The sequence below is a fragment of the Lytechinus pictus genome, chromosome 1, assembly GCF_037042905.1.
Source record: "Lytechinus pictus isolate F3 Inbred chromosome 1, Lp3.0, whole genome shotgun sequence".
NCBI classification, from domain to species: Eukaryota; Metazoa; Echinodermata; class Echinoidea; order Temnopleuroida; family Toxopneustidae; genus Lytechinus; species Lytechinus pictus.
In genome coordinates, this window is record NC_087245.1 from 16,332,170 (window position 1) to 16,356,496 (window position 24,327).

Genomic DNA, 24,327 nt, shown 5'->3' on the forward strand with positions numbered 1-24,327 from the left:
GCCAAAATACTCAAAATACTTTGTTTCTCGTTTTATCACGTCCAAAGAAAAAATATGTCTGTTAAATTATTATTTTTTTTACTATCGCAGGTTTGATTTCAAAATCAAGCAATTTTATTGCCTTTTTTTTTAGAGCAAATGTTAAAAAGAGAATGTGCGAAATAAAATCCTTCTGTTTTTAATCTATGGACTCTACCGAATCAAGGTTTTCTTTTACATATAATGTTTTATTGCGAAATGGGCGGTTCGTTCAAATATTTGACTAATTATGTCCATCAACATCAATACCACGATATTATCTTAGGCTCTGATGCCTTTGGATTGAACCCCATACCTCGTATTTTCTTGATCCAAGACATCTCTAAAATAGTATTAAGCTGTTGGGAATATCATCAAATGAAATTTAATGGGTCACAAGCCTCTCCCTAAAACGGATATCACTTCCATTTTCCGTCGGTAGGGGGCTCCCAATCATTTCATCGACGGTGAGCTAATGAGTGGAGCACGATCAGGCCTTATCTACACTACATGAAACCAGGGAGTACCCGGGGAGTACTTTCAAAGTCCTTGATGAAACCAATGAATTTGGTAAAGTTTGTGTGAGCCGATTAAGTGGTGCAATAGGGGAAGGAATCGTGGGACATATTTTATTCTGTAACTTCAATAAAGTCATACCCTTCTTAAAGAAGCATCCCTTCTACCTGCAAATAAACAAGTTCCAAAGAGGGAGAAAATATGCAACTATCTCCTCAAATCCTGATAACTGGTGGCTATAAATCCATTATTAAATGCAGTTTTTAAAAATCTCTTGCTTGTGAAGATATGCAACTATCTCCTCAAATCCTGATAACTGGCGGTTATAAATCCATTATTAAATGCAGTTTTTTAAAATCTCTTGCTCGTGAAGATATGCAACTATCTCCTCAAATCCTGATAACTGGTGGCTATAAATCCATTATTAAATGCAGTTTTTAAAAATCTCTTGCTTGTGAAGATATGCAACTATCTCCTCAAATCCTGATAACTGGTGGCTATAAATCCATTATTAAATGCAGTTTTTAAAAATATCTTGCTTGTGAAGATATGCAACTATCTCCTCAAATCCTGATAACTGGTGGCTATAAATCCATTATTAAATGCAGTTTTTAAAAATATCTTGCTTGTGAAGATATGCAACTATCTCCTCAAATCCTGATAACTGGCGGTTATAAATCCATAATCAAATTCAGTTTTTAAAAATCTCTAGCTTGTGCGTCCTTATTTGCTTTTATCAAAATTATCATATGTCTCTAACGACACTCCATATAAGAAAAATCCACCTAAGAAAACATCCTTTGTTAGAGCATATGAATTGGAAAATTATTTTTTTTAATGTAAAAGACGTAAGACAATGAATATATCATAATTTCTGTTTAAAAATAAGATCACCAACAATATTAAAAAATCTTTATTTCAGGGCAATAAACCAACTATAACATAGATAGATATTGCGTTATATGTTCATATAGAGTAAATCTTGAGAAAAAAATTATTGGAGGTAACAATGATGTCTCTATATACCCCGCATCACAATTATATGAAATTCCCATATAAAATTGATCACACATTTTCACGATGCATAACTTTCTTATTTTTTTATTAATATTATTCAAACTTTCATGAGTCTGCTTCTCTATTTTTCTTCTTTTTTGTAGAACAAAATCAATTTGATTCGGATTCCGTTCGAAATGGTCAATGATAATATGGCTCATTAATATGAAAGTAAACAAAATAATGAAATCATATATTACTACCCAACTTCGTTATTTGGCCACATATAGATGCTTTCATACCGTCGTTTAGGTCGCCACGCGAAACAAGGGTCTCGAGAATTATCCTGCAAATTGATAGTGGCACGTAAAAAGCATACTATATACTACAAGAGTAAATGCAACGGGCTTGTTCAGGTCTCGACGACGAGCCCTTTTTAAATAAAAAACGGGTTGTTTTGACTGTGATGAATATGACTATTGGAGTTAGAAATGATTAAACTTTTGCCTATTGCCAGTACATACAGTACTTTGGGGAGATTTACTGACTATCTTGACTATCTTGACAGTTTTTGAACTGCCTGAACAGTCTTAAACTACCTCTGCAGCATATCGAGTTGAAACACTTATATAAAATGGACTTATAGCCAATGGTACATGTATATCCCTATACATAGTAATAGAAAATTAAATGAAAATCTGAAAAGAGGTGAACTTTAAAAAATCTTCACGAATATCTGTATGAAATATTGCACTTTTAAAACACACAGGACACGTTTCCAATTCCAAGGAATTTAGGAATAGTGCACTAACAAACAAGGCAGACTGGTTCGTCTTTCACATATCTATGCTGTCTTGTCTATCTGTCGACGGGCTCATACCAGAACTAAAGCAAGTGTCACTTATGTTCCCATTGGCTCCATTATCAGGAGGATGGCTTCCGTCAATCGTTCGCCTCATCTCTTTGGTAAATGAACAGTGATCATGTAACCGGTCTGAGGGCACTAAACAGTTTCCACCGTCCTCTGGTCTCGTATCATCGGGAATTACTTTCGACGAGTTTTCTGTCATAATTCCATCATCCTGAGGATCATTGCCGTTATCCTCATTCAAACAGCTATTAGAATGATCTGTACCATTTCCTATTTTGTCTTCATGGCCGTCAATCGTACCGTTTAACATATGAGGTGCTCTCTGGTCAATTGTATGCTCCGGAAAGATATCCGTATCAAATTGTAGATTATGTAGTCTCTCTGTACTATGCGGATAATGGTTTCCGTGTTCTTCTAAACTGGAATCGCTGAAATCTTCAGAGTCGATTGGAGAAGACAGTCTGTCGCCATCGGGAAACTGCTGAAATTTATCTTCTTGGTGGGCCTGCAGAGAATCGATAGATCCGGCATGAGATGGAAAGTCACCGCATGCTTGCCCATTGTCATTGTGTCGAGGACGACGCAGAATGGTCCGACCTTGCAACCTGCCATGAATGTCATCATCGCTGGAAGATGAATCTGTTGAATGGTCACGGTTCCTTCTCCTAATCGATAGTGTCCTTAGAAGGGGATTCCGTGATGGTCTTGAATATCTAGGTGGATACAAACTACCGAAACTGTGCCTCCGCTTTCCATCATAATTGTGAATATGTGTAATATCATCAACCGAGTCCAGTGATCTTGTGACAGGTAGGGGCCTCCGTGGCACCCTTTTCCTCGTCAACTCTTGGCTGAACAAACTTTGTTTTAGCAAATCACAGAGCGGTGTTCTTTTGACTTTCTGACCAGTGATTGCACTTCTTCCAAATAACGCTTTCCGAAGACTGTTGTTATTATTGTTTACATTTTCCTCTTGACCATCCGCCACTTGTTCCACTTGAGGAGCTTGGGTAGTACTTTCATTTTCCATCCCCTGATCACGAACAGTCACCGCTATATTTCCCACTAGTTCTGACATTACCTTCAGCGAATCCTCAAGACTACACTGTCCCCAGATGTTACCTTCACTTTGAATCCTTGATACGTTGATATTCACATCTGATCCATCGATATATTCCCCATTGCTGTCTGACATATGTAGAAGATCCCCCTTGCTAAACTTTTCTTTTCTACGATGAGATGGAGTACCCCTTCTAGAGCTCAAACTTCCTGCATCTGATTCAGAATCGCCGAATTTTTGAACCAGTGTGTCCAACTTTTGACGCAATTTTTCTTCCGTTTCATTCTCATTCTCATCATAAGAAGTCAGAGTCAGCAGATCATCGATTATGTCTAGACAGGAATCCACCTTTTCAGTAAGCTCATCGGCCTTCTCAAGATCTAACCTGACACGTTCTGCATTCTTCGAATGTATGGGAGACTTCTTTCTTCGACTAGATGGTCGTTTCTTTCTAGATGACTTACTTCTCGGGAAACCATTAACCTCGTCCAAATCAATGAACTCGGTGATGGCTTTGTCAGCTGATGGTAGTGAATGGCTGACTTTTGTTGGTGATTTAAGATGGTTGCGACGAGAAGTCCTCCGCTTTGAACCTTTATGATGTTTGAGCTCGCTTATATTGTCTCCTTCAGGTGTGCCCAAATAGACTCTCTTATCAAATGGATCATCATCCTCACCTCGTGGTCCTTCTGCTGAAACATAGGCCTCCGAGCTGTTCGTTTCACTGCGCCTACGGGTCACACCGTCATTGCTGGTCACACTTAGTCTATCATCGTACATATTCTGCTGGAATTCTCTCGGATCGTACGTGGACAAAACTGAGTTTAGTATGTCATCCATATTTCTGTTGGTTATTTCACCAGAGTTTAGTTGATAACTTTGAGTCGTACCTGCAACAGTGACATCTTTCACCGTGGTATCAACCCCTTCTTCATCAGACTTGTTCCTGCTGACCTGGTCAAAGGTTTCGCTGTTTGATTGATTTAAATCATTATTTGGAACAACGCTCCCTTCATTGCCAATCTTTGATGGTACGACAGTTTCGGTTTCTCCGATAAACTGTCTGAATATTTCAGGTTCTGTGATTACCAGCATCGGAGTTCTCTGTTTCACTTGTCGACTATCTTCTGCCCAACAAGTTGAATCTGAAAAAAAATTATATGAATGTCTTAAAAATAATTTACCTAGCAGCTCAGACGAGTATGTGTAATCTGTAAATAAGGGATTCGGAAACGTGCGTTTATACCTATATCTTATTCATGTGCGGTACAATTCCGTAATGAATAATATTTGCTCTACTGGTTACCCTTACAAACATATTCTTTTAAATTATTATTATTTATTTTTTGACATTTGGGAGTGTTATGTCATGATTTATAGGGCATTTAAATATATGTATCTTGCTAACAGACAAAGACAAAATTTATATTTCGACCTAACCATAATTAACAACTGTTTGCCAAACACTTGGGGATTGTTGAAATTTCGGCTTTGCCAGTCTCCGATTTGTTGAACTAAATGTGAAAATATCTGGCTAAGCAAGATATAATATGTGAGTACATGTATATAATACATGCACGTAATTACTCTTTTTGCAATAATATAGTAGCCGCAAAAATGGACAAGGCAATACCTTAGATGTGGATTGATGTACATAGAGGACCACAGTGTTATTTTTGTTATTAGTTCAAAACCTATGGGTATTATTAAATTCAAATTCAAATTCAATTCGGTTTTATTCAACAATACTCATCAAAAAGTCCGAAGACTAACAATGTGAGTTTACAATAAAAAAACATATAACAGAGAAAAAAAAAAAAATACATAACATGCAGTGGCCATTAAAGAAGAAAAAAATGTATTATGTTTAAAATGCAATAGTATAACAAGAAATATTACAACACCTTTGGTTAATACTTTAAAACTCTTTTGTATTGTGTTCAATCTCTTAGGCGTAATTAACACCACGTGAAGTGGTCCTCTACGGGTGCCAACTGGTGTCAGAGTAACACCCGAGGTTTTAATAGCCCTTGGAAATAAAATAATTCTTACCCTAGTAACTATCGGGTTAGTGGGCTTTACCCATATCAAAGAGATTTCATGATTAATCGACAATTGCAAATTCATTTTCTTCAATTAAGTGCAGACTCCTACAAAGAAAATATGCATTTCATTGATTGATTGGTGGAGTAATTAAGGGGGAATTATAAAAATGGTAAATATGAAAATCAAGATTGAAAACATTCCTACCTTGCACTTCCAAAAGGCTGACACAGAGCACGATTCCCTTGTCATTGGCGGCACTGCAGACATACAAACCAGCATCAGAGGGTATGATGTCCCGGATGTGAAGACAATGAATGCTACCTTCAACTCTGAGAGTGACGCGGTCATCACCATGGTTACTTGTGATATGGGTGTCATCTTTTGACCATTTCACTTCCGGGAGTGGCTCACCTTAAACGAGATCAATGAATACAACTCTTATAGGCTGAATGAAAGAAATATGAAATAGACCTAGTTACATGTATCAAAGCATTAAATACGAAGACTTATTTTAATTGGACTGAATACCAAATCTCACTGACATGGACATTCATTTGTAATCATAATAAGATGCATGTAGATACTAAATATAATAATAAAGGTCTATCACTGAATTACAGGTTTTGATATCTTGTATTTATTTGAATTTCTGTAATAATGTTACCACTCCTTTTTAGAATGTGATCGTTGAGTTTGAAATTAGAAGCACAATTACAGTAATTTTATCGGTACACGATAGCAGTGGCATTACGCTACTCGGTATACTCTGCTTATATATCAAAACAGTTCTAGTGTACGTAATATCTTTAAATTTTGTATCCAGGTGAGCTCGTATAAACGCGATAGGTACGTTGGTGTTTCAGTGTTGCTGCTCGTGTATTTACCTTCAACAGGGCAGAAGAATGTTGCCTTTGATCCCACAAGTGCTTGAACCTTCTGGCTGGGAAGTGACGCTGAAGGGATGTGCACTTGTTTCGCCAGACGTAAATCATCATCTCTGTCTGAAGTCTCTATTTCAGGTTGGCTACTTAACCTATTTGAATTATGAAAGACGCCATTAGAATGACGTTTATCTTGTCAAGGAACATATGGTAATATGGATATTATCTACAATGTTATTTGTACTTTTTTTGGGGTTTTCTATTTGCCATCTTGTCAATCGCCCAATTTTCTTATTTATCTCATTTTCTAAACACTTGCCTTTCTTTCGTATCATGCATCTATTTTGTTTCAAATGTATCATACAGGTATATTTCGCCATTTTTTCATTACAGCTGCAGTTTTAAAAATGTAACTTGGATAAATCGATTCATAATTTCTTCAAAATTACTAATTTAAGGTTCTCAGAAATTGGACATTAAAACGTATTACAGTTGGTTTTCAAATAAGGTCTGTGTACTCACCCATCAACGTCAGCACTCTTAGACTGTTGAACTGGCCCAGAATCTTGGAAAGTAAAGTGTTAGAAACACAAAGGACGTTCAGGCAAATCTACCAATCATAATTGTGCAATGGCAATTCATCGTTCCAAGAACTAAAGTATAATAATTCATCACCATAAGGAGCCTAACGACAGCTACAAGATATCCAAAAGGATTTATTTCTACTTTTCATCTACCTAACATGCTCAAGCTCAAAATTATGGATCATAGAAGTTAGTTGCAGTTATTTGTCACCAATGGTGTCACCTTGTTATCATCACTATTATCACGATTATGAATTATTATGTTTTCTACATGCAATTTTGTATATTACCTCGTTCCTCGACATCGAGTTGAGCGGAAGAGAATGCCTGACCTTGGGGGTTGATTGCTACACATGCGTATTCGCCTTTGTCCTCGAACTTGACCTCGACAATGTCCAAGATAGACACCAATGCGCATGCGTCATCATTGTTGTCTTCGCCGTAGTCTGTGATTTTCAGACGGTTGTTCCTCTCCGGTCTGATGACCTTACCGGAAGCAAACCAGCTGATGTCAGGTCGAGGTGAGCCTGAAGTAAGAAACAATGATCTCACTTGTCATGTCCGATTAGTCAAGATACTTTGGTCCTTTCATCGGCCTCATCTTTCATACTTCATTACTGAACCTCTTTCAATTCTAATACATCGGTCATATTTGCTGTACGGCGGCCGTACGGCGAGTCGAAAACAGCCGTTTTAACATTTTTTGTATCAGCTACATAGGTGATTTGAATAATAATGAATGAAACGGCTGTTTCCGACTTGCCGTATGGCCGCCGTAGAGCAAATGTGACCGAGGTATAATTCGGGCTTTACTAAGGAGAACAAGGGCTTTAATGAAAATGGATTTAAGAATAGTGAATTCCTATAATATATTAATACTGCAGGAAAAATTTTCCACACTTAGGTTGCACCACGATGGTATATTCACAGAGGCAGTGCTATATTCTGAGAATGTCACTAAAACCAAGAACAAGGCTTTCAGTATCGTTCTTACGCGGTGCGTGCACAAGAGTATTTGGTATCGTTGGTTACCTTTCTTCTCTACACCATAACGTTTCTTGTATTTCTATTGACTTGACTCTTTCTCAATCAAAAAGGCTCTCTTAATTATATAAATATCGAATATATTGCTTTTTTGAAATGCTTTTCCGAAAAAACACGATTTCAGAAAACACTGGTATACAAAACCCGACAGCTTCACTGTCAGTGATACTCTAGACATCTTGTTGAATTTAGTAGATCTAGACAGTCAGTGCTCTTTAATAATTAATCTTAAAATGGGAGGAATTATGATGTGTTTATAGCAATCATCATCAATAATTCATCGATGCCTGTCAAATGGGATAATACTCACCCGTCATACAGCAAACAAAGCGAGCATGGTCCCCATGGAAACATGATGCGTTATTTGGTCGAATCAGAAATCGAGGAGAGTGATGTTGAGTAGCAGTCTTCATCAGTATCGGTTCTTCCTGGACTAGCGTCCTCTCCAGTTCGTCTATTCTGTTAACATACAATACAATGTTGGAATTTTGCATTTTGTACAATTTTCAAAGCAAAAACCAGCCATTTACAAGTAGAAATGTATTTTATAAAATGTGTCTGTATTTTTTTAACCTCATCTCGCGACAAGAAGTTATTTTTCTTTCGTTTAATTAAATTCACATTTTTTATTTCATGGATGGCACACCAATAGTTTCATGTCAAACGTTTAATTTATAATTAATGAAGAATTTAGAGAAAATTGTAATTCCCTGTAATCTTGGATTATTTCATTAAAGTTCTAAAGTCACATTATTTTCTTATAAAGATTATCAAGCCCTCCATGAAAATGCATATAAGTATTGGTCGAAGAATTATTCAACCATTGAATATGACTAGATGCTAAATGTTCTCAAACAAACATGAGTAAATTCACAAATTTTTTTGAGCACTTAATTGCAAAAAGTACGATCATGATGATAGAAAATTATAAAAGCGCAATGGCTGACTGCACTGTAAAAAATATTGGGTAAATTGTTTACCACCACGAGGGTAATGTGTCCAACCAATGTGGGACAGTATTTTACCCAATGCGGGAAGCATATTGTCCTGTAAGGTTAAAAAATAAGCAGCAGTTACTTTAGAATGGGCAAAAATTTTCATCACACTGGATAAATAAAAATGCCCAAAAGAAATGCGCAATGTTGATTGGATACATCATTACCCCCATGGAGCACTTTTACCCAATTTTTTTTAGAGTGTTTCTGTTCGGCTAAGCACAAAAACAGCACACCGCGTAGCGTTCTCCGAGTGTTCTTAAGAAAAAAAAAATGTTGATAACTCTTACCGGTCGGAGAAATCTGAGTATGCAGTCTCGTACTCGGTGTCATCAGATACTTGTTCAAGATAACCTGTAGTTTAAGAGCAAAAAATGGCCCAACGACAGAATTAAAAGAAATGACAGAGAGTATCATAACAATGGCCCTGAAAATATGTCTAATGTGACCGTTGTTTGCCACATTAATGATGGCAGGAAGTTGAACAGTAATTTTTTGGAAGAGATACGGGGAGACCGGAATATGGATTAATGACATTTTAAAGCTGAATATAGCGAAAAAGGGGAAATCAGAAATTAACATTAAGAAAGGGAAGGGATATTAATGGTGGATCAATCGGAAAGTTTACACATGCTGTGATAACATATGTTTCGAGAAAAGAATGCAGAAAATTAGAAAATGGAGAATATGAGAAAAAGGGGTTTATTCTTGCAAAACAAAATCTTTGCAATCTAGTTTATGAAATATAAAACCCTGAAAAAATAAAATAGGTCATGTACTCTTTAGCAAGTCGAGCCAAAAACTAAGTCAAGTCGGGCACACACCTCTTCCCTGTTTTCCTCTTAAAACCTTATTTCAAATCCTTTTCTCCGCTCTTAAATCCTGGCCGCGTAATCCTAAATACTCAAGCTGATCTCCTCCAACCAGGTCCATGATTCCAGACAGTTTCAAACACTTCTTCAACGCTGCAAAATCTTTAATTTTATTCCGAATATGGACGATGGCGTTCTACAATTTGTCAATGCTGGACGCAGTATTTAAGCTTTAACAGTTAGCTTCATCGTTGAGCTTATAGAGCAAACCCCATTTAGAAGATGTCCTGTCATGGTACCCTACTTTACTGGCGGGACGTTTGTTTTGCCCAAGTACTGGTCACTCAACGTATAGAGGGAAATGTGGGAAATGAACGCATACCCTTACCCTTGATGAACTGCTATCATGTAACTGAATTAAAGGTCGTTCTCATTGATATTTTGCGAAGAGTATTTTCCTGTAAACCTACTATTACTATATGTGTTACAACTCGGTTGAAAAAGGCGTAGATAACCGTCTTCTGTGACTCTTCTTAGATACTTATAATGTAGTTGTAAAAAAATAATTGTCTTGATTTGTATCATCAAGTAAACATTTGCTTTTACTAACTCAGAGTCGTGGGGGTCATATAAGAATCCATATTTTAATGAAAAGCAAGAAGTAGTTAAAGTCTACGCAAATTCGAATAAATTGCGCAACCACTTTCTTTGAGCTGACAAGAATTTTCCCCTTAATATTCTGAGTTCATATCTCATTAATCTCTCGATTAACATTTTTAAAAGACAAACATTTTCTCATTGTTGTCATTTGATCTGTCTCAATATAACAATGGATTGATTTACAAGTACAATTGGCACCAAGCAATTAGGTTTAAAACACCCTATGTTAAAGGGTGAGTTGAGGAAAGGGGTTTGATTATCAAATCTATTCTAGTACACCTACTGGTTCAAGATGAGCCAATAGCAACACAATCAAATTGTGATGGTAATCAGAAATATATTACTAATTAGTTCCAAATTTAAAACATAATGTTAACGATTTGGCCTCGTAAGAAGGCAACATGGAAACGGATACCGGATTATTGGGATAAGTCAATTAGCTGAAACGGATCGCGTTTTGACAGTTTGTTAATTTGTCTATATTGCGTCGTGTTTAAGAGCGTGGATTTTGTTAGGTTGGAGATTTCTTTGCACTTACAGGAAGGAGCCTTTAATAACATAATGCTTTTGCTTAGACAGGATTCACTCGAGAATGATTCATATCTGCAGAGATCGAATCGACAGAATGTTGCTATAAGGTATTCTATATTTGGCTTTCTTGAGGGATAACTTACCGGCGGATTTTTTTCCCCATTGCAAAAATTTGCTTTGGGCTGGGTAATTTCAAATATTTTTAGAATTGGGCAATAAATTTTAAGTGGCTTTATTGAATGAATACACTTTCTCTGCTCGTTTTGATATAAAATCCCGAATTTCCCCACGACGATTGCCGACTTTGTTCTTTAAAAAAAACCACGTTCCCCCTTCCCCCTTCCCCATTACCAAACTTCCTAATATCTTGTAAGGGTAGGAAACGCCGGTAGCTTTCATTTCTTCACGTGGTCTTCCCCAGGGTCGTGACGAATTCTCAAGTACAATCCAAATTCATATACGGATGAAGATTGTTGTCTTTATAATTTGTGCTTGGACTAGTCAAAAAATGTGTCATTGTCACAAACACGACTTTATCGCCACAATTTGTTTTGAAAAAAATTGCATGGGATACATGACTATCTATACTATCGCTGATATATCACAAAGGTATTAGCTTTACCAAAACACCATGATATAATACCTCATGGAAAAGGTAAATACTTTATTTAAAAATTTGATAATGCTCTACAAGATGCAAAGAGAGTTTTTAAATTGTTATAGCTGAAGTATTGAATACAACCAAATACATATCTCAAGATGAATTGGCTTTTCATTTGGGGCAAGTCTTTGAGCTTGATTTAATTTAAAAATGCCTTAGCCAAATGAAAGGTGATTATTTCATTGTTACTGCAAAAAAAAATGCAATCTCACATGAGATCTCACCATGAATATGATACCTCAAGAAATTTGAATACTTTCGTTTGAATCAACTAAATTTGATCAATTTCGTTCTAAAAACATAGAGAGCTCTTAAAGTAAAAATATTAAATGCAATCGAATAGAAATCTCACCATGAAAATGTTTTCCATTGACGTAGCTCGTCGATGTTGATTGCAAACGACTGGTGTCGACATCATCTTCTCGGTCTCGGGTTCGTCGGCTGACTGGAACGGTGGTCAATGACGTCGGAGAACATGGCATAGGGCTGTTGCTTATGTTAACATGTCCATTCCTTTCTGTAGTTGCCATAGTAGTCGTAATGAGTCTTTCGATGTCAACTTCATCCTGATTTTTCAGCAACGACGCCGTGGATGACGAGGGAAGTATTGGAAGTTGATTGACATCGACGTAGTGAACGGATGCTGAGCTCCTAAAATCGTGGTTGAGGGTGAACTTATCACCTTTGGCACCTACATGTAAAATAAGTAAATTGCAGAATTAGCGTGACCATGGAGCAAGAAATAAATTTCACAAATATCAAATCCCTGAAGTTTGACAAAAAATTATTCGATTTTAAAACTCTTTCTCATTATCATATTAGCTTACATGTTATGCTATCATTTTTCCTGTACCTGAAAAATCATTGTATAACACTTTATTTCACGATTCATTTGATAGGTTCCAATAGAATAAACCTTCAATGCTTTTGAAGTCGTGTATGATTCCATGTATATGTCAGTAAATATTTTTCATATCGACAACGTAAGTAACTCCATTAAAACAAACCAGAACTCATTTGGTGTTTATAAAATGTCTCACTTCAATAAATCAAATTTTGTGCCCCACTAGTGATTCAGATTCTATATCACGAGTGAAAAAAAAATGAATTGTGAAACCTTAATTGATTTTAATTGAGGATATAAAGACTGCTCATGAACGGAAGATGTATCCATTAGTAAATAATCTAAAGGACATCTTAGTATTGCTTTCAATGAACTCTGTCACATGATCATTTTGACAAGTAACTGTAAGAGTTTAGACAAATGATTAGATATATTTGCTTTGATATGCCTTATTGCCGTGTGAGTCAAAAAGTCACAGACTATAAACATTGACTAGAAAGAAACAAGAATTGCAATGTATCTCAGTGTAATACAAGAGTCACATCAGCGAAACCGTCTTAAGACCGATCGAATTTATTACGTTATTACCGATTGCATAATATCGGATGGGTTGGAGTCGGTTTCGTTGGTATGGCTGTGGCACTACCCCCCATGTCTTGAAGAAACACGCACTGCAAAAACTCCAGTGTTGATTTAACACCAGCTCGGAATATATATATGTCCACACCAGAGAAGTATTGAAACAACAACAGTTTGGACAAACTTGTTTTTATAAGAAAAAGAAAAATCAGACAAGTTGATAGGTGAAAGTTTGAACAATATTGGACAAACAACAAGAAAGTTATGAATTTTTAAAAGTTGTAAATATTGGTAATCACTATACCCATGGAGACTTCAAATTGGCCGCATATGGGGTGTCATAGTGATGTAAGGCAAGGACTACTCTTCCATGTATTCCAATACATATTATGGCTAAAATGTTATTTTTTCCAAAGGTTTTATTTCAAGTTATATTTTTCTTTCATGAGGACATAAAACAATATACTACCTGGATTACATTTAGATTACTGCCCCAGGGGAATGGGTACTTAGGAGAAAACCACAAATCCCTGATAATAAAGTACATGGCCTATGGGAAAGTTGTCCTTGCCCCTTGTCATAATTTACTTACCCAGTTGCCAATTTGAAATCTACATACTATTAGTGATCTCAATTTTAAAGCAGCTATAACTTTCTTATTGCTTGTTCGATTTCTTTCAAACTTTCACCATTCTGTTTAAATTATTTTTATCCTTCCCAACACAACATTTTATGGCCAAGGCTGGATTCCCCTTTTTAATACTAATTGGTGTTGTATAAACACCTATCTGGTGTTAGACCAAAAGGAAACTGATGTTGTTTAAAACTTCTCTGGTGTGGACATATATAGATTTTGGGCTGGTGTTATATCAACACCAGACTTTTTGCAGTGCGTCTTTTCTCGACTGTCCCTTCACGATATCCTGATCCTATGAGTAGTCAAAAACTCCACACGGAAATTCATCCTGAAATAACCTCACTTACCTGATGTACAGCACGCTGATCCCATGATCAAACACCAAACCCTCAAACCAATCCTGACATGAACTCAGCACAATTCATTCAGACAAAAATATACGCACGTCCGAATAACTCTCTTCAAATTGGGCTTATTTCCCCCGACATATCATGTGTAGCCTATCAGGTAAACCGCAATAGTACGTATTCCAATCGGATAATCGGATAAAGTCGATTTAGCGGTTGGTAACCCGCAGACTAGATAGTTATCGCTGAATGCAGCGCATGAAACAGTAAATAGATCGAAAAGCAGCACAAATCCTATTTCTGTCTACCGTTATGATTTTAGTCGATAATATATAATTTCAACGCTAGGGTGAACTTTGCGTTCACACCTGTCAACCTGTAACAGGTCACAACTCAACACATTTGGATGAGAACCTGCCAGCTGACGCTCTAGTTGGAACCAATTCGCATACGCTCACAACAAATACAATAATGTCAATAAATGTTGTGGAATAATTCGTTTTCCCATATATTTCTACTGTCTATTGAATCCCGCTTCTTTTTCATTGGACAATGATTATATCGCATTTTGACGCCTCGTTAATGTCCAGGAAATGACTCGAAATTTAGGGTCAATAGATGGGCCAAGCTATCTAGCGGTTAATATGGCAACGGAAGATGTAGGGTATATAGCGTCTTCAGAGAAGAGGATTAGAGGGATTGGATGTTTCTTGTCATGGTCAGCGAATGTTTATCTTCAAGGAAATTAGCACTTTTCCGTTCAGACTTAACGGAGATATACGGTCAGATGGCGAGACCTCAAGTGCAACGAGATAGCTTGAAGAGCACGTCCCCAGAAGAATCCCCCAAAACACCTCTCCATTTAAAATGAATCTACAGCATCCAAACTACATCTGTTGATGATTTCGTCATTCATTACACTTACTAAATCACTACCAATAAAGGATCGTCCTATCATCATGCCTATAAAGCCCTGTTTCATTAATTCAATCGACTTATCATTTCCATCACATTGACGTCAGAAATGTAAGAATTTAAGATAAAAGAAAATGAATTAAAAGGATTACTAATTTCTTCAAAGATTTTCATTGATCGCTTATTCTATATCTGTTACATCACAGTAATTTTTTAAATGATTAAAATGGGTGTTATTTTGATTACCACAATTATAGTAGGAGTCGTAACGTTATAGTAGTAGTAGTAGTAGTAGGAGGAGGAGGAGGAGGAGGAGTAGTAGTAGTAGTAGTAGTAGTAGTAGTAGTAGTAGTAGTAGTAGTAGTAGTAGTAGTAGTAGAAATAGTAGTAGTAGTAGTAGTGGTAGTAGTAGTAGTAGTAGTAGTAGTAGTAGTAGTAGTAGTAGTAGCAGGACTAGTAATAGTATAGGAAAAAGTAGTAGTATAGAAGAAGAAGAAGAAGTGCGTTCTGAATATAGTTTTAGACGGACACAATTAATGGTCTTTCATCAGCTTATGTGCAAGTAATTAAATATTGCAAGCTTACCTTTAATAGAACTTTGAAGAAAATTAATTATCCTATTATTGAGTTGATATCTCAGATATTTTTAAGATCCCGTAATTGACTTACCTTCAACTAAAGTGGGCTGGACGGGGCAAGCACGAGTTGCACTAATGGCGTCATTGAGGTCTGTGACTCCACCGCCATCATCGCAAGGTATTCTGGGAGAGAAAAGCTCAGATGCCGCCGAGACAGTCTTTTGGGAGTCGTGATCATCATCGCTCGGATGTGAGCCATTTTCTGCTATCCTTTGCGATTCCGTCTACAGAATACGAATCGTGGCATCAGTTCGAGTAATTTTGTGAATGAAATTGATTATATGAATGTTGGTCTAATTGGGTTTGAATATGACATGGGATGTTTTCGCTCAAATATTTATGAGCCTATCTTTTGTGTTATTCATATACAGGAAGTCCAATAGAACGTGCCCGACATGAATTAAAAATCACATTGGACATAAACGCAAATGATTTTGTTTTAAAAAGTTTAATCAAGACGAACTATCCTGCACTTGGGCCGTTCATCATTTATAATACTCAATTGTTCTTTGCAAATTGAAGGCCAAGATACATTGAATTAAATAAATTCACAGAAATGTGGAAGTTTGTATATATATATAAATATTATGATTACGCTAAAACTGACACTCCTCTTTAGTTGTATGGGTACCTGGGGTGTGTTTCATGAATATTTTTGTTAATGATCTTCTTTGACAGGTGTTATAAGCAACTGGAAATCCTTGTATCTGATTAGTTGAGAACAAATTAGTCAGATAATTTTAGTTGACTGGCTATTCTGTGGTGGTGATGATGATAGAAATGAAATACTTTATTTCCGAGGAGCAATGTACAAGTTTAGGTACTGAGATAAATATGCGTCATTTACAATAATGGTATAAGATGCAATCCTCCCAAATAAACCATAATCATGACCGAAAATTATGGTCATACCACCAAGGCATCTGTCCCAGTGAATAAAGCAAATAATTAAGAAGACAAGATGACGTTCACACATTGTTAAGAATATTACTAATTCCTAGGTGATCTGAATGTTGTATCCTTAATCACGCTCGTCATAATTAGATTCAAAGGGTGTTGACTTTGTTGTTTACCAATTGACCGAGTTCGCGTTTAATGGAGATGATCATCATCCAACCTAAGGCTAAACACCCATCCATGAAATATGACTGGGTCGTATCATAATGGTGTAATCAAATGATAAAATTGCCTATCAGCCTATTAATAATTACATATTTTCAATTTATTGTGACCTACCTTATCACAGAATGTTCCATGTGGCTCGCCTATTTTGTTATCTTTTGATACTTCGTCATTAACCTTTGCCAGTTCTCCTCCACCGTATCTATTAGAAGACTGCATCATTCGTTCATCATCGTCAGTGTTGCCATGGCAATCATCAGATACCATCGATGCCTTGGTTTCCTTTCTTCCCTTTTCACCGCGATCTAAAAACGAGGTTGATATCATCGGCATTGTTTGAAGCTTCGAACCAATTGAAGTGGCAGCAGCCGACTTCAGACGTGTGAGAGATTTCTTAGACTCGCCCTTGCTGGGAGTCTCACCCGTCTTCGAAGGAGTTCTTTTTCTTTTGAATATGTTCTGAATTTTCCTTGTCACCTCTTTTACTTTAGTATCATTCAGGTCTATGTCAATCTCAGTGGTCTGTTTTGATGATGTCGAGACGAGATTACCTGTGTTTGAATTAAAGATTTCAGGTCGTGCTTTTGCCGTATCATTGTTTGTACTTTGAAATATTTTCTCAAGTTCTTCGCATTTCATTGAAGATGTTGGTGCTTCCGATCTTTCAGTTCTATTATAGACTTTGGTATCAAGCTCATAATGATTTAACCCAACACTAGCGGATTCCACTTTTCCATTGTCATTTCCAATCAAGGTCCCATTCTTTTTCTTCGAGGTAGCACTTTCATTCATATTCCGGCATGTCAAATTATTAGTATTAGTTTCCACACTCTTTCCAGGTACATCTTTCTTAGTAGAGGTAGTTTGTGTCTTATTTTTGCTAGTCTTCTTTTTCCAAAAGGCACTTTGAAGTTTGAAAACGGTTTTCCGAACATCGGGGTCTGATAAATCAATATCTACGTCCACATCTGTCCCAGACTTGTTGGTTTTATTCGTATCCGATGGCGCATCTGTTAGGTCAACAGGGAAATTTGCATCATTTGATTCTGGTAAATTTTGATTATTCAGCTTCTTCAATTCTAAATCCGTTTCATTTATTAGCACTATATCCTGTAGTTCCTCATTGGTTGGAAACCTCGTAGGAGACGGTAGAGATTTAAGTTTTTCAGTTACTTCCTTTACTTCTGCATCTAGGAGATCGATGTCTATGTCATCGCCCAAATTTGCTTCTTTAATCGATGAAGCTCGTTTCATCGGGTGCTTCTTTTCAAGCGGTGATCGAAAATTGGCGTTAGCATCTGCACGAGTTATGTTTTCCCTTTCCGGTGAGGTTGGCTTAGGATTACTTTCTAGGTGTCCTGAAAGCTTTTCATTGACAATAACCACACCTTTGTATGTTTGGTAGCCTACAGTAGCAGGTGTGTTTCCAAGAGTAACGTCTATTGGCTCTAAACTATTAGTTGATGATATATTTCCAGTTGGGTCTTTAAGTTGCTGTTCGTTTGACAAGATGTTTTTATCCAGTTCATCATCAGATATTACGACATTCACTGTAGTGTCGGCAAATAAAATCGGAGGGCAATCAGTTCTATCAGAATCAGAAACTTTTTGCATTTCTTTGGTAATAGGAGTATCTGGAGGTGATGCGAAATGGTTTAAAGAATTTGCTTTATTTGCTTGTACTTTTTTGCATGCTTTGTCCTCTACCGATCCTTTGCTTCTCTTGCTGTGCAACTTCTTACGACGAAAGACTTGCTGAATCATCTTCGATGCATCTTGAACTTTAGGATCTTTAAGATCAATATCAGGTTCCAGGACCGTACCGGGACCAGACTCTTGCAGGTTTTCTTCTGAGGTATCCATTGGTTGCTGGTCATTTCCCGTGATACATCTCAGTTTCTTATCTAGATCTTCTCCTTCAGATGTTTCTTTGGAGAGTTCCATACTCGGATTCACCACCTCGCTTGGAGACGAAGGACCAAGTGGCGCACGCGTGTTGTCTGCTACTTCTTTGATGAAAACTTCTTCTGAAAGAGCAATGCCCGGGTTTCCATTTTCAAATGGTTCTAATTCTCTGTCATTTTCTTCAACAGATTGAACTGAGAGTCTATTATCTGTTAAAGATTGTTCTTGCTGTTCTATTAATGAGGTGGCGTAAGGCTGATATTGTGAAACTGATTTTTGTCGTGAAAGTTTCTTGCAAACCCTCTCTTTTGCTTTTTCTTTAGTCTTGAGCGAATCAGGAGGAATGTTATCACCTCTTACATTTTTGTGAGCTTGAGAATTGGCGAAATCGATTGGAAGTGAATGGTGTCTGATCATCTGAACCCCTCTGTTCTCTGTGGGAGTGTCAACCTGAAATGGATTATGATTTTCCAAAGACGCTGAACTACAAATGCCTAAAGATCTATAGGAAACCGAATCTGATTCGGCTCGCATTCTCTGCATTGATCTGAACTTTTTTGACCCATGGAGTTCCCTTCTCTTCCGAAAGGCCAATTGCATTCTTTTCGTTGCTTCTAATACATCTGGATCTGATAAATCAATATCGATGGGTTCTACAATAGATTCTTGATTTCCCATTTTCTCGTCCTTTATGGTCCTGCAATTTTCTTTTGCACCTTGATTACCATTCGGGGTATTGGGATGTACTTCACTATCATCTTCATCAACACGTTTCTTAACAATAGTTATGTTTTCATAATGCACGAATTTGAGCTGTCCAAGGGCCATCGGCCTTGCAGGGATAGAAGGTCCATTTCCAGTCAGAGAAACGAGACCAATGTTATTAATTTGCGTATCAGGATGATGGTTATTGTCTTGTGGCAAACTGTACTCTGTTTTCTTTGAAGATGTAATTAGTTTCTGAAGACCTTCAAGAATTTGCCTTCTGTTTGAAGAAGATTGATCTAGAGAAGAAGATTCTGTCTTTAAAGAGGTTCTTATTTTCACATCAGATTCTTCTCTATCTACACCCGAATCGGACGTGTAATTTGTTTGTTCTTTTTCAATCTGTGACTTGGCCTGTTCCTGGCACTGTCCTTTGTTGGAATGCAAACGATTCGTAGCATCTGATTCATCAAGTGAACTATGGTTAGCATCGGTGTCCTGACAACCACTGTCGCTACTTGAATTGCCAGGTTGTCTTAACCGCCCACGGATCTTCATTCTCATATTCTCGAGCAGTTGACTTCTTTTATCTTCAGACCTCAGGGCCTTGTCAAAGGCCTCACTTTGAGAGGGATATGGATAGTCCCAGTATTCCGACCTCATTGCGTGAGTATCCATCATATCCTGGGCATAGTCACTTTGCTCATGGAGTCCTGGTATCTGCTCTTCAAGTCGCAAAGTGATCAACTCGTTCTTTTGGATTTGCACATCATCAAGTTCCTCCTTTTCTGCACTTGTCAATAAACGATGGAATGTTGGCAAGTTCTTAAAGTATTCCTTTCCTTCCACGTATCCGCTGAAATCCTCTTCGTATTGTGGTTCGAATCCAAATGATCCATCACTCCCTTGCGAAAGTCGTTTATATCCCTCCTTCTGGGGAACTGTTTTAACATCTGCAGTAGCACCAGATATGTTCTCTACTCCCTCTTCTCCAGGTGAAGAAGTTTCTATTTTTCCATCAGAATGACTATCTAACACTATTTCACTATCTACCTCCTCTTCAAAAATTGTTTCATAGGCAGGAGAATTGCATTTTTCTACAGACGCTGTAATCGAATCTAGAACCCACAACGGATTGATCTCTGATCCAGATTCAAGGGAATCCGTACTGGTTTCCAACAATTCACCTTGATCTTTCGTGGCTGCCTCCTTTGGTTGATTTTGTTGTTCTTTCTCATCTTCTATAAACTTTTTGAGCTCACTGATTGGACTTAATTCACTGCCAGAATTTTCTTCCCTGCTAGCTTCCATCACTTTTTCAGTTTCCAAAGAGCACGATTTGGAGTCTACAAATGATTCAGTCGAAAAATTTCCAAGAGTAGATTGACCGTTTGGGGAAACACTATCAATTTCAAATTGCACCCTTCCTTGTCGTCGTAGAGGTGAGCAATGTCTTGTTGTGTCTATATCAAGCGCCCTCTGTTTCCTCAGTGATTTCTCTTCAGATCCACCTCCATTCAAGGATGTCCTCTTCGATTTAGGATCCTCTGGTTCATGTCGTTTGAAGTCAATTTCACCATTTTCTTTTCCACTATGATAAAAAACACACCGATTGCACTCCTCCCCACTTGCTTTTAAAGCTCCCCTTGCGAATTTAGATCCTTGCGACACAGTCTTCGAGCCAGTTGGAATGTGTTCCACAGAGTTGCGAAACTTGACTTCCTTAGGATTCGGTAGTGAAGGTGAAATGGCAAGAAAAGCCTCTGAGCGATATCGAGGCTGTTTTAAGAGAGGTATCTTCATAGAAACAGTGGCATCGTGTTTGACTTGTACCGCAGCGATACTGTTTGCCGGAAGGTCTGTCAAGAAATGTGATAAAACCACAATCAGAACCTTGTATCTATTTTGACCACACCAGAACTAATGACTCAATGTTACATCCCAACCACTAAGACTACTTTATTGATAACTCTGTGCCTCCAGTTGCGATTACTGGATTCCAAACATAAATTGACTCATCCGTTCACATAGTCACATAATGATTTCCTCTCCAAGAAGACTTTTGTTGGGGCCAGAACTTTTGTTACCACAATCATGGGCGGCGATCCCGGAGTGGGGACGGAAAGATGTGTCCCCTTCTTGAATTTTGAATTTTGTACAAGAGAAACGGTCATCTCGTGTCCCCCCCCCCCCCCCTCTAGACGAACCAAATATCATGATAAGTATGATACAATAACAAAATAAATGTGATAAAACCATACAAATATACATCACTAATTTCCAATGGAGTATTTGCAGAAAATATCATGTGATATTACCTTTTCGTCGATGGTTCAACGACACCTCGATGGTTACAGGTGATGTTTTGGGTGGCAAAACCCGTTGATCTGACTCCATGGTAAAGATCTAAGTTCCTATAGAAGAAACAAAATAGGTAATGCGTTGTAACAATCCCTCACCATCTTTTAAAAAAGCGATATATATATAACTAAGAGTGTAGATACACTCATGATCGTTGGTATAAAATGAAAAAAAAAATGTAAAGGGGAAAAAGATGGTGAGGTGTGCCGCGTTATGTTACCGGTGTCGTGTTTTTTTTTTTTTCGTGCGGCCTTAATCAATGGGAGGAATAAGTTATAAAAACTTTTAACATCCAATGAGAAAGATATATCGGAATAAACACAGTGCATTTCAAATTAATACAAGATTCATTCTCGATTAGGCGTGGCCTTCGTGGGTTTTTTATTAATATTTTGTTTGTAAATATGCTAAACAAACTAATAATTCAGTTTCTTCTACAAAGGAGACTTAACATCATGACATTCCATGGAATTCAGGGATAATTTATATGAATACATTTCAGCAAATTCATTGACGTTGGTCATGTTGGTACCATAATATGTTAAAGTGCATATACTGCATTGCAACATCGATAATTTCTATAGGCCTGTAATTATTTTCGAATATCTAATGGCGAAATTTATACATTGCAAAGAAGAAATAAAAACATCATGCATGTTTTCTCTATATTAAATTAAAAATCTCTTTTATTAAAATAAAATCGGATATATATCAGCTATTGAATGTTTTTGTTTTAATTTATTATCGTTTATGTGCAAATGATTTACTTACCCTTATTTATAAAACCGTGAGTTCAAGGACCATTTTATCCAGAAGGTCTTTGTTTTAATCGGTAGAATCATCTTTGGGTATGGTGTTCATCTTCTGTGTAAAACAGATGAAAGAAGTAAAAATATGTTCATGTCGGTCGAAAATCCTTGCAAAAAACTTGTTTACAAATTATAAATACGAGGTTATACAACCTTTTTTAGCTTACCAACAATGACGTCAAGAATGAGCACAACAAAACTATATTAAGCTCGCAGAAAATACAATATGTTTTTATTTTTCGTTGGATCGCCACCTTTGCTTCCATTTATACGCTAATGATGTAAATGCTCGGTCAGTGATCAATATCTTTAGAGCACATTATAGATGAATTATGCGTGCAGGCCTAGATGACACCTTGTAGGCTAAATGAGGTTGTTACAATCATGTTTGCAGTGGTAAACGTCAATATATCCATAAGAAACCACGGACGTGATCTGAAGTAGTCCCCAACCTTCAGTCGAAAAGCATTTCTTTTGGAATATAATCCTCAATGTCTCGTTCAATGTATACAATTGTATTTTGATGAAAGATGTGCATTTCGCCAAATTTCTCACTTTTCTCGATAACCATGATCAGATACTATCCCGGTCCGATTCGCAGGCACGCGACCAAGATTTGATATTTCGGATGCTGGAGGAGGGGGAGAGTGAAAGAGACAGATGCCTTGCTGTCACTCACTGTAGCACCACCCCTGTCATGATGAGCGCATCACTTAAACCGGCACGGATTCCAGCCCTTCCCAAATGTCTTCTTCAAATGAATAGGGCGAAGTAAAGGTTTGACAATCCCACGGATTTGAAATAGACGTGACAGAAGACGAAGGGGTTCACTTAATGGGCAAGGCAAGCGCCTGGGAGAAGTGATTTCAGTAAATACGTCCATACATGTAATCACCTCATAATTATCATGATTATACGCATGCTGTACGGCGGAACACACCCATTTCACTCTTTCCCGCGCTGCAGGTCACAAAATCATTGCTATTTGCCTATGTTACGCCCAGGTCATTATGACCATTATGACAATCTAGATAACAAATACAGATGAAAAAAAATACTCGGACAACAAACAAGTTAAAAAGCGGATGAAGTATACATTGCATATAAAAATGTAAAACATTCCCTGCCGGGTAAAACACAGTGTGATACACATTGTAGCAACAAGGTGTGGACAATGTGTTTGCAGTGTGACGACTATGAAGATTCGGCCCATTTTCACAGTACCAATTGGAAACACTCACAGTGTTGTACTTTTACACTGTGAAACACAGTGTCACAATATGTCCACAATGTTCACACTGTTGGGTTACTTTGGCGGGTTTTTTTCTGGCAGGGATACCATCTAAAAAGGGGGAAGCGTATCCACAAAGCTTTGCAGTTTGACAAACTCAGTTTGTTCATTCTTTCAAATCAATCAAGAACCACCCCCATAAAAACAACATACTAGAGTTTGCGATATTGAGCCCAATGTGATTTATTTCATTCAGATTTTCGACAGTCTTCCTCCGAATTTCAATTGTATCAAATATTCCAAAAGATGGATATTCATTTCTCTCCCTGTAACAAAAAGACATCATTTTCCCCTATGATTTCATTGCAGGGATGAGGCCATACGAGCTCCTGTTATATACTGCACGACTCATTCTCTATACGTAAAATATTTCGTGTGTCGATTAATAGAAATGTAGCATAACGGGTGAGTATAGGCTACCCCTATCTATCTTCCCAGTTCCACACCCTCATCCCGGCCCTTGGGTTATTCGCACCCTCGCCTTGCCCTCGGTCCCGAT

General features: G+C 37.4%; 1 protein-coding gene across 1 annotated transcript; it reads right to left on the reverse strand.

The window, feature by feature from the left end:
• Window positions 1-221: 221 nt before the first annotated feature.
• Window positions 222-22,594, reverse strand: LOC129264114 (uncharacterized). Its single transcript, XM_064097187.1, has 12 exons — window positions 22,500-22,594; window positions 21,686-21,781; window positions 16,872-21,226; window positions 15,667-15,859; window positions 12,028-12,366; window positions 9,302-9,365; window positions 8,327-8,475; window positions 7,263-7,499; window positions 6,911-6,953; window positions 6,392-6,540; window positions 5,712-5,918; window positions 222-4,606 (listed from the first exon to the last, which is right to left on the reverse strand). Exons 2-12 carry the CDS (start codon window positions 21,762-21,764, stop codon window positions 2,367-2,369), a joined length of 8,055 nt encoding a protein of 2,684 aa, XP_063953257.1. The 5' UTR covers window positions 21,765-21,781; window positions 22,500-22,594; the 3' UTR covers window positions 222-2,366.
• Window positions 22,595-24,327: the final 1,733 nt, after the last annotated feature.